The sequence below is a fragment of the Entelurus aequoreus genome, linkage group LG23, assembly GCF_033978785.1.
Source record: "Entelurus aequoreus isolate RoL-2023_Sb linkage group LG23, RoL_Eaeq_v1.1, whole genome shotgun sequence".
Classification (NCBI taxonomy): domain Eukaryota; kingdom Metazoa; phylum Chordata; class Actinopteri; order Syngnathiformes; family Syngnathidae; genus Entelurus; species Entelurus aequoreus.
The window spans coordinates 44,478,381-44,491,295 of record NC_084753.1 but is presented as its reverse complement, the minus strand read 5'-3'; the positions used below and the strand labels follow the sequence as shown (position 1 = coordinate 44,491,295).

General features: G+C 33.9%; 1 gene segment (V, D, J or C); it reads left to right on the top strand.

The window, feature by feature from the left end:
* LOC133640900 (T-cell receptor beta-1 chain C region-like) overlaps positions 1 to 12,915 on the top strand; it is a 157,135-nt gene that overhangs the window by 138,485 nt on the left and 5,735 nt on the right. The window contains 3 exon segments of the C gene segment in view: positions 12,093 to 12,443; positions 12,532 to 12,546; positions 12,668 to 12,774. Coding sequence covers positions 12,093 to 12,443; positions 12,532 to 12,546; positions 12,668 to 12,774 — 473 coding nt within the window.

The window sequence follows — 12,915 nt, the reverse complement described above, 5'->3', positions numbered from 1 at the left end:
CGGAAGTAAGAACACACATTTCTTGACGGAAGTAAGAACACACATTTCTTGACGGAAGTAAGAACACACATTTCTTGACGGAAGTAAGAACACACATTTCTTGCCGGAAGTAAGAACACATTTGTTGCCGGAAGTAAGAACACACATTTGTTGCCGGAAGTAAGAACACACATTTGTTGCCGGAAGTAAGAACACACATTTCTTGCCGTAAGTAAGAACACATTTGTTGCCGGAAGTAAGAACACACATTTGTTGCCGGAAGTAAGAACACACATTTGTTGCCGGAAGTAAGAACACACATTTGTTGCAGGAAGTAAGAACACACATTTGTTGCCGAAAGTAAGAACACATATTTGTTGCAGGAAGTAAGAACACACATTTGTTGCAGGAAGTAAGAACACACATTTGTTGCTGGAAGTAAGAACACACATTTGTTGCAGGAAGTAAGAACACACATTTGTTGCAGGAAGTAAGAACACACATTTGTTGCAGGAAGTAAGAACACACATTTGTTGCTGGAAGTAAGAACACACATTTGTTGCCGGAAGTAAGAACACACATTTGTTGCAGGAAGTAAGAACACACATTTGTTGCAGGAAGTAAGAACACACATTTGTTGCAGGAAGTAAGAACACACATTTGTTGCAGGAAGTAAGAACACATTTCTTGCCGGAAGTAAAAACACACATTTGTTGCAGGAAGTAAGAACACACATTTGTTGCAGGAAGTAAGAACACACATTTCTTGAAGGAAGTAAGAACACACATTTATTGCTGGAAGTAAGAACACACATTTGTTGCTGGAAGTAAGAACACACATTTGTTGCAGGAAGTAAGAACACACATTTGTTGCAGGAAGTAAGAACACACATTTGTTGCAGGAAGTAAGAACACACATTTGTTGCTGGAAGTAAGAACACACATTTGTTGCCGGAAGTAAGAACACACATTTGTTGCAGGAAGTAAGAACACACATTTGTTGCAGGAAGTAAGAACACACATTTGTTGCAGGAAGTAAGAACACACATCAAGCAGGACTTGGACAAGGCCATTTAAAGGACAATCAGGCAGGATATGTTAGGTAAATATACCTAACATATATACTGTAAATATACCTAACGTACATACTGTAAATATACCAGCTGACCTAACGTACATACTGTAAATATACCTAACATACATACTGTAAATATACCTAACGTACATACTGTATATATACCTAACGTACATACTGTATATATACCTAACGTACATACTGTATATATACCTAACGTACATACTGTAAATATACCTAACGTACATACTGTAAATATACCTAACGTATAAATTGTAAATATACCTAACGTATATACTGTATATATACCTAACGTACATACTGTATATATACCTAACGTATATACTATAAATATACCTAACATACATACTGTAAATATACCTAACGTACATACTGTATATATACCTAACATACATACTGTATATATACCTAATGTACATACTGTATATATACCTAACATATATACTGTATATATACCTAACGTCCATACTGTATATATACCTAACGTACATACTGTATATATACCTAGCATACATACTGTATATATACCTAATGTACATACTGTATATATACCTAACATACATACTGTATATATACCTAACATACATACTGTATATATACCTACTGTATATATACCTAATGTACATACTGTATATATACCTAACGTACATACTGTATATATACCTAACATACATACTGTATATATACCTAACATACATACTGTATATATACCTAATGTACATACTGTAAATATACCTAACATACATACTGTATATATACCTAACATACATACTGTATATATACCTAACGTACATACTGTATATATACCTAACGTACATACTGTATATATACCTAACGTACATACTGTATATATACCTAACGTACATACTGTATATATACCTAACATACATACTGTATATATACCTAACATACATACTGTATATATACCTAACATACATACTGTATATATACCTAACATACATACTGTATATATACCTAATGTACATACTGTATACATACCTAACATACATACTGTATATATACCTAACATACATACTGTATATATACCTAACATACATACTGTATATACACCTAATGTACATAATGTATATATACCTAACATACAAACTGTAAATATACCTAACGTACATACTGTATATATACATAACATACATACTGTATATATACCTAACGTACATACCGTATATATACCTAACGTACATACTGTATATATACCTAACGTACATACTGTATATATATACCTAACATACATACTGTATATATATACCTAACATATATACTGTATATATACCTAACGTCCATACTGTATATATACCTAATGTACATACTGTATATATACCTAACATACATACTGTATATATACCTAACATACATACTGTATATATACCTAATATACATACTGTATATATACCTAATGTACATACTGTATATATACCTAACATACATACTGTATATATACCTAACGTACATACTGTATATATACCTAACGTACATACTGTATATATACCTAACATACATACTGTATATATACCTAACGTACATACTGTATACATACCTAACATACATACTGTATATATACCTAACGTACATACTGTATATATACCTAACATACATACTGTATATATACCTAACGTACATACTGTATACATACCTAACATACATACTGTATATATACCTAACATACATACTGTATATATACCTAATGTACATACTGTATATATACCTAACGTACATACTGTATATATACCTAACATACATACTGTAAATATACCTAACATACATACTGTATTTATACCTAACATACATACTGTAAATATACCTAACATACATACTGTAAATATACCTAACATACATACTGTATTTATACCTAACATACATACTGTAAATATACCTAACATACATACTGTATATATACCTAACGTACATACTGTATATGTACCTAACATACATACTGTATATATACCTAACATACATACTGTATATATACCTAACGTACATACTGTATATATACCTAACATACATACTGTATATATACCTAACGTACATACTGTATATATACCTAACATACATACTGTATATATACCTAACGTACATACTGTATATATACCTAACATACATACTGTATATATAGCTAACATACATACTGTATATATATACCTAACATACATACTGTATATATATACCTAACATACATACTGTATATATACCTAACATACATACTGTATATATATACCTAACATACATACTGTATATATACCTAACATACATACTGTATATATATACCTAACATACATACTGTATATATACCTAACATACATACTGTATATATATACCTAACATACATACTGTATATATATACCTAACATACATACTGTATATACCTAACATACATACTGTATATATACCTAACATACATACTGTATTTATACCTAACATACATACTGTAAATATACCTAACATACATACTGTATATATACCTAACGTACATACTGTATATGTACCTAACATACATACTGTATATATACCTAACATACATACTGTATATATACCTAACGTACATACTGTATATATACCTAACATACATACTGTATATATACCTAACATACATACTGTATATATACCTAACGTACATACTGTGTATATACCTAACATACATACTGTATATATACCTAACGTACATACTGTATATATACCTAACATACATACTGTATATATAGCTAACATACATACTGTATATATATACCTAACATACATACTGTATATATATACCTAACATACATACTGTATATATACCTAACATACATACTGTATATATATACCTAACATACATACTGTATATATACCTAACGTACATACTGTATATATACCTAACATACATACTGTATATATATACCTAACATACATACTGTATATATACCTAACGTACATACTGTATATATACCTAACATACATACTGTATATATATACCTAACATACATACTGTATATATACCTAACGTACATACTGTATATATACCTAACATACATACTGTATATATACCTAACATACATACTGTATATATATACCTAACATACATACTGTATATATACCTAACGTACATACTGTATATATACCTAACATACATACTGTATTTATATACCTAACATACATACTGTATATATACCTAACGTACATACTGTATATATACCTAACGTACATACTGTATATATACCTAACATACATACTGTATATATATACCTAACATACATACTGTATATATACCTAACGTACATACTGTATATATACCTAACATACATACTGTATATATATACCTAACATACATACTGTATATATACCTAACGTACATACTGTATATATACCTAACATACATACTGTATATATACCTAACATACATACTGTATATATATACCTAACATACATACTGTATATATACCTAACGTACATACTGTATATATACCTAACATACATACTGTATATATATACCTAACATACATACTGTATATATACCTAACGTACATACTGTATATATACCTAACATACATACTGTATATATATACCTAACATACATACTGTATATATACCTAACGTACATACTGTATATATACCTAACGTACATCCTGTAAATATACCTAACGTACATACTGTATATATACCTAACATACATACTGTATATATACCTAACATACATACTGTATATATACCTAACGTACATACTGTATATATACCTAACATACATACTGTATATATACCTAACGTACATACTGTATATATACCTAATGTACATACTGTATATATACCTAACATACATACTGTATTTATACCTAACATACATACTGTAAATATACCTAACATACATACTGTATATATACCTAACGTACATACTGTATATGTACCTAACATACATACTGTATATATACCTAACATACATACTGTATATATACCTAACGTACATACTGTATATATACCTAACATACATACTGTATATATACCTAACATACATACTGTATATATACCTAACGTACATACTGTATATATACCTAACATACATACTGTAAATATACCTAACATACATACTGTATATATACCTAACGTACATACTGTATATATACCTAACATACATACTGTATATATACCTAACGTACATACTGTATATATACCTAACATACATACTGTATATATACCTAACGTACATACTGTATATATACCTAACATACATACTGTATATATAGCTAACATACATACTGTATATATATACCTAACATACATACTGTATATATATACCTAACATACATACTGTATATATACCTAACATACATACTGTATATATATACCTAACATACATACTGTATATATACCTAACGTACATACTGTATATATACCTAACATACATACTGTATATATATACCTAACATACATACTGTATATATACCTAACGTACATACTGTATATATACCTAACATACATACTGTATATATACCTAACATACATACTGTATATATATACCTAACATACATACTGTATATATACCTAACGTACATACTGTATATATACCTAACATACATACTGTATATATATACCTAACGTACATACTGTATATATACCTAACGTACATACTGTATATATACCTAACATACATACTGTATATATATACCTAACGTACATACTGTATATATATACCTAACATACATACTGTATATATACCTAACGTACATACTGTATATATACCTAACATACATACTGTATAGATATACCTAACATACATACTGTATATATACCTAACATACATACTGTAAATATACCTAACGTACATACTGTATATATACCTAACATACATACTGTATATATACCTAACATACATACTGTAAATATACCTAACGTACATACTGTATACATACCTAACATACATACTGTATATATACCTAACATACATACTGTATATATACCTAACATACATACTGTATATATACCTAACATACATACTGTATATATACCTAACGTACATACTGTATATATACCTAACGTACATCCTGTATATATACCTAACGTACATACTGTATATATACCTAACATACATACTGTATATATACCTAACGTACATACTGTATATATACCTAACATACATACTGTATATATACCTAACGTACATACTGTATATATACCTAACATACATACTGTATATATACCTAACATACATACTGTATATATACCTAACGTACATACTGTATATATACCTAACGTACATACTGTATATATACCTAACGTACATACTGTATATATACCTAACGTACATACTGTATATATACCTAACATACATACTGTATATATACCTAACGTACATACTGTATATATACCTAACATACATACTGTATATATACCTAACGTACATACTGTATATATACCTAACGTACATACTGTATATATACCTAACGTACATACTGTATATATACCTAACGTACATACTGTATATATACCTAACGTACATACTGTATATATACCTAACGTACATACTGTATATATACCTAACGTACATACTGTAAATATACCTAACATACATACTGTATATATACATAACGTACATACTGTATATATACCTAACGTACATACTGTAAATATACCTAACATACATACTGTATATATACCTAACATACATACTGTAAATATACCTAACATACATACTGTATATATACCTAACATACATACTGTATATATACCTAACGTACATACTGTAAATATACCTAACATACATACTGTATATATACCTAACATACATACTGTATATATACCTAACATACATACTGTATATATACCTAACGTACATACTGTATATATACCTAACATACATACTGTATATATACCTAACATACATACTGTATATATACCTAACATACATACTGTATATATACCTAACATACATACTGTATATATACCTAACGTACATACTGTATATATACCTAACATACATACTGTATATATACCTAACATACATACTGTATATATACCTAACATACATACTGTATATGTACCTAACGTACATACTGTATATATACCTAACGTACATACTGTATATATACCAGCTGACATGCTGCAGTAGGCATGGCTCCTGTGGTTGCAAAGGTGTGAAAGGAGGTTATAGAGCCAGACGTTCACACTGTGGGAGCAGAGCCACGTCTGCTTCCGAGGTTCACTTTGACGCAGGAACCAAGTTAATCGTGCTCGGTAAGTAGTCCTCTTTCTATAGTATGATGTCATTGTGACAATTGTAGTCATAGTCCACATAGGACTAATGAAGATGGTGTTCATAGTCCACATAGGACTAATGAAGATGGTGTTCATAGTCCACATAGGACTAATGGAGATGGTGTTCATAGTCCACATAGGACTAATGGAGATGGTGTTCATAGACTACATAGGACTAATGAAGATGGTGTTCATAGTCTACATAGGACTAATGAAGATGGTGTTCATAGACTACATAGGACTAATGGAGATGGTGTTCATAGACTACATAGGACTAATGAAGATGGTGTTCATAGACTACATAGGACTAATGAAGATGGTGTTCATAGACTGCATAGGACTAATGAAGATGGTGTTCATAGACTACATAGGACTAAAGGAGATGGTGTTCATAGACTACATAGGACTAATGAAGATGGTGTTCATAGACTGCATAGGACTAATGAAGATGGTGTTCATAGACTACATAGGACTAAAGGAGATGGTGTTCATAGACTACATAGGACTAATGAAGATGGTGTTCATAGACTACATAGGACTAAAGGAGATGGTGTTCATAGACTACATAGGACTAATGAAGATGGTGTTCATAGACTGCATAGGACTAATGGAGATGGTGTTCATAGACTACATAGGACTAATGAAGATGGTGTTCATAGACCACATAGGACTAAAGGAGATGGTGTTCATAGACTACATAGGACTAATGAAGATGGTGTTCATAGACTACATAGGACTAATGGAGATGGTGTTCATAGTCCACATAGGACTAATGAAGATGGTGTTCATAGTCCACATAGGACTAATGAAGATGGTGTTCATAGACTACATAGGACTAATGAAGATGGTGTTCATAGACTACATAGGACTAATGGAGATGGTGTTCATAGTCCACATAGGACTAATGAAGATGGTGTTCATAGTCCACATAGGACTAATGAAGATGGTGTTCATAGACTACATAGGACTAATGAAGATGGTGTTCATAGTCCACATAGGACTAATGAAGATGGTGTTCATAGACTACATAGGACTAATGGAGATGGTGTTCATAGACCACATAGGACTAATGGAGATGGTGTTCATAGACTACATAGGACTAATGAAGATGGTGTTCATAGACTACATAGGACCAATAGAGATGGTGTTCATAGACTACATAGGACTAATGGAGATGTTGTTCATAGACTACATAGGACTAATTGAGATGGTGTTCATAGACTACATAGGACTAATGGAGATGGTGTTCATAGACAACTGGGTGTAGTAATGTGAGCACTAGAACTGGGTGTAGTAATGTGAGCACTAGAAGTGGGTGTAGTAATGTGAGCACTAGAACTGGGTGTAGTAATGTGAGCACTAGAAGTGGGTGTAGTAATGTGAGCACTAGAACTGGGTGTAGTAATGTGAGCACTAGAACTGGGTGTAGTAATGTGAGCACTAGAAGTGGGTGTAGTAATGTGAGCACTAGAACTGGGTGTAGTAATGTGAGCACTAGAACTGGGTGTAGTAATGTGAGTACTAGGACTGGGTGTAGTAATGTGAGCACTACAACTGGGTGTAGTAATGTGAGTACTAGAACTGGGTGTAGTCATGTGAGCACTAGAAGTGGGTGTAGTAATGTGAGCACTAGAACTGGGTGTAGTAATGTGAGCACTAGAACTGGGTGTAGTAATGTGAGTACTAGGACTGGGTGTAGTAATGTGAGCACTACAACTGGGTGTAGTAATGTGAGTACTAGAACTGGGTGTAGTCATGTGAGCACTAGAAGTGGGTGTAGTAATGTGAGCACTAGAACTGGGTGTAGTAATGTGAGCACTAGAAGTGGGTGTAGTAATGTGAGCACTAGGACTGGGTGTAGTAATGTGAGTGCTAGAACTGGGTGTAGTAATGTGAGCACTAGAACTGGGTGTAGTAATGGGAGCACTAGAACTGGGTGTAGTAATGTGAGCACTAGAACTGGGTGTAGTAATTTGAGCACTAGAACTGTGTGTTGTAATGTGAGTACTAGAACTGGGTGTAGTCATGTGAGCACTAGAACTGGGTGTAGTAATGTGAGCACTAGAACTGGGTGTAGTAATGTGAGCACTAGAACTGGGTGTAGTAATTTGAGCACTAGAACTGTGTGTTGTAATGTGAGTACTAGAACTGGGTGTAGTCATGTGAGCACTAGAACTGGGTGTAGTAATGTGAGTGCTAGAACTGGGTGTAGTAATGTGAGCAATAGAACTGGGTGTAGTAATGTGAGTACTAGAACTGGGTGTATTAATGTGAGTACTAGAACTGGGTGTAGTAATGTGAGCACTAGAACTGGGTGTAGTAATGTGAGCACTAGGACTGGGTGTAGTAATGTGAGTACTAGAACTGGGTGTAGTAATGTGAGCACTAGGACTGGGTGTAGTAATGTGAGTACTAGAACTGGGTGTAGTAATGTGAGCACTAGAACTGGGTGTAGTAATGTGAGTACTAGAACTGGGTGTAGTAATGTGAGCACTAGAACTGGGTGTAGTAATGTGAGTACTAGAACTGGGTGTAGTAATGGACAAATGGGGCCAATAATTGTGTATGTATTTTTATTTTGTACTTCATCTTTTTGTATATTTTTCACTTTTCCCAGCTTTTCTTTCAAAGTCTAACCAGTACACCAACAAAAAGAAGTCTTTATGTTTCCATGGCCAGAGGACTGAACTCGGTTTCTGCCCGACTTCAAGTCTTCGGTCTCTCTCGCTCGGTTAATCCAATGGCTTCCCAAGTCCAAGGGAATCAGGAGCCCCTTTTGTTCACATTGCAGGACTAAAAACCACTTCCTGGGACTTAGCTGGTCCCAGGAAGTGGTTTTATAGCTGTTCCCTTCACTTATGTATGTAATATTTCTTTTATAAAAGGTGTTTTCCCAAAGAAAATGAAAACGGCAAAAGTTATTCCCATCTTCAAAAGTGGAGATAAGCATCAGTTCACCAACTATAGGCCTATTTCTATACTCTCACAATTTTCAAAAATCCTTGAAAAATTATTTGTGTCAAGATTAGACAGTTTTATTGATAAGCATCACTTGCTAAGTGAACACCAATACGGCTTTCGACCAAACAGGTCCTCTTCCATGGCAGTGATGGAATTAGTTGAGGAGGTAACCACTGCAATTGATAAGAGGGAGTTTGTTGTTGGCCTTTTTATTGACCTGAGCAAGGCCTTTGACACCATCCATCATACATTGCTTTGAAACAAAATGCAGAGGTATGGTGTCAGAGGTCTTGCTCATGATTGGTTGAAAAGTTATCTTGGTGGCAGAGAACAGTACGTGCATATGAATAATGTAGATTCAGATAAAAAGATTATAACACATGGAGTACCCCAAGGTTCTGTATTGGGACCAAAATTGTTTTTATTGTACATTAATGATATCTGTAAAATCTTTAAAAAACTCAACTGTATTCTCTTTGCTGATGATACAAGTCTGTACTGTTCTGGGCAAGACCTTGGCCATCTCTTAGGGACTGTAGAGAGTGAACTCCACATACTAAAGCAATGGTTTGATGCCAATAAACTATCAATCAACCTAAATAAAACAAAATATATAATTTTTGGAAATAGGAAAAATAACAAACAGTGTCATATAAGAATTGATGATATGGAGATAGAAAGGGTGTATTCAACAACATTTTTGGGAATCCATATAGATGATAAATTAAATTGGAAACTGCACATAAATATACTTAAGACAAAGATGGCAAAAAATATTGCTATGTTACATAAAATCAAAAACTCCGTAAATCAAAAGGCTCTTATCATGTTATATAATTCTTTTGTACTCCCTTATCTTAATTATTGTGTCGAAATCTGGGGTAACAATTACAAAACAAACATTAAATCTATATTCTTACTTCAAAAGAAAGCGATTAGAATTTAAAATTATGCAGATTATCATGACCATACCAATGCTCTGTTTATTAAATTAAAAACATTAAAACTGCACAATCTTGTTGACCTCAACACTGCTATTGTGACGTACAAAGCTCATAACCACATGCTGCCTGGGTGTCTACAGGAGAGCTTCAAACCCAGAGAGAATCCCTATGACCTCAGAGGTTCAGCTGTCTTCCAGAAAGCTAAGATAAGAACAAGCTTAAAAAGTAGATGTGTTTCTGTCAGGGGGGTTCAACTGTGGAACAGCTTGGATTATTCCTTCAAATGTTCCAGTTCTATTCACACATTTAAAAAACACTTTAAGACTAATGTCTTGAAAAAATATATCACTCTTGAATCAACACAGTAGTTAATACTATGATCAATGTTAATTGAAATACTAAATGTGGGTTATAAATAATAATGGAAGTACAATTGTTTGTATATAGTATATAAATTGGTACAAAGGTTTAACATGTCCACAAGGATATTTCACATGCCTTTACTGTGTATATAATTGAATTGTGTTTATGTTATGTATAATGTGTATTTATAATATGTTGTACAATGGACATTCAATAATTTTCGGAAGTTTATTTTGTACTTGACATTGTTTATAGGGTTAGGCGCAATAAGTGTTCAACTTCAGCCTAAACCCTTTCGGTCTGCAACATTTTCATTTTCAATTTATGAATGTACAACTGTTTGTTTATTTTGTTGACGATTGACCGAAGAATAATAAACTTGAAACTTGAGAAGACTTTGAAGTGTTGATGCAAAGAACCCAAGAGGACCGAGTTCAGTTTTACTGAAAGACTCTCAGTGTGAAGTGAAACCCGGACACCTCTTTCCTTCAAGACCGTGTTTGTATTTCCCAGAACCGGGCCAAGGTGTCAGGCCGCCTGCAGTCACCTTGCTCCCGCCCTCTCCCGAGGAGGACTCCGACCACAGGAACAAGGAGAAGAGGACCAAGACTCTGGTCTGCGTGGTCACTGGCTTCTTCCCCGACCACGTGGGTGTCTCGTGGCAGATCGACGGCGGCGGCGTCACCAGTGGCGTGGCGACGGACGCCGAGGCCCTGCGGGACCACGCCCACTACAGGACCAGCAGCAGGCTGAGGGTGGATGCGGACACCTGGTTCACACCTGGCAGAGCCTTCGAGTGCACCGTCACTTTCTTTGACGGGAACCGGACCAGCTCTCATTCGGACACGGTTTACGGCACCGAGGGTAAGAAGAGCACCAGCTCCGAAGTCGGATCCATGGAAAGTTGTTGTTTTCTAACAATCACCTTTTTATCTCCCGTCTGGTCAACAAGACACGATGACCAGAGGTAAATATGGCCTGCTGTCCTGGGACTGGAACGCATCTACATACTAGGCTTATATATATATATATACATACATATATATATATATATATATATATGTATGTATGTACTTGTGTGTGTGTAGAGGACTACTTGAGGATGTGTCACAGTGCCAAGATGTCCTACATGGTCCTCCTGGTCAAGAGCAACATCTACTCACTTCTTCTCCTCGTCCTACTGTGGAAGCACCAGGTCGGTCCTCCTATTACCTTTATGTGCATGCACTTCCTATTACCTCCACCAGGGGTTATGTGCATGCACTTCCTATTACCTCCACCAGGGGTTATGTGCATGCACTTCCTATTACCTCCACCAGGGGTTATGTGCATGCAC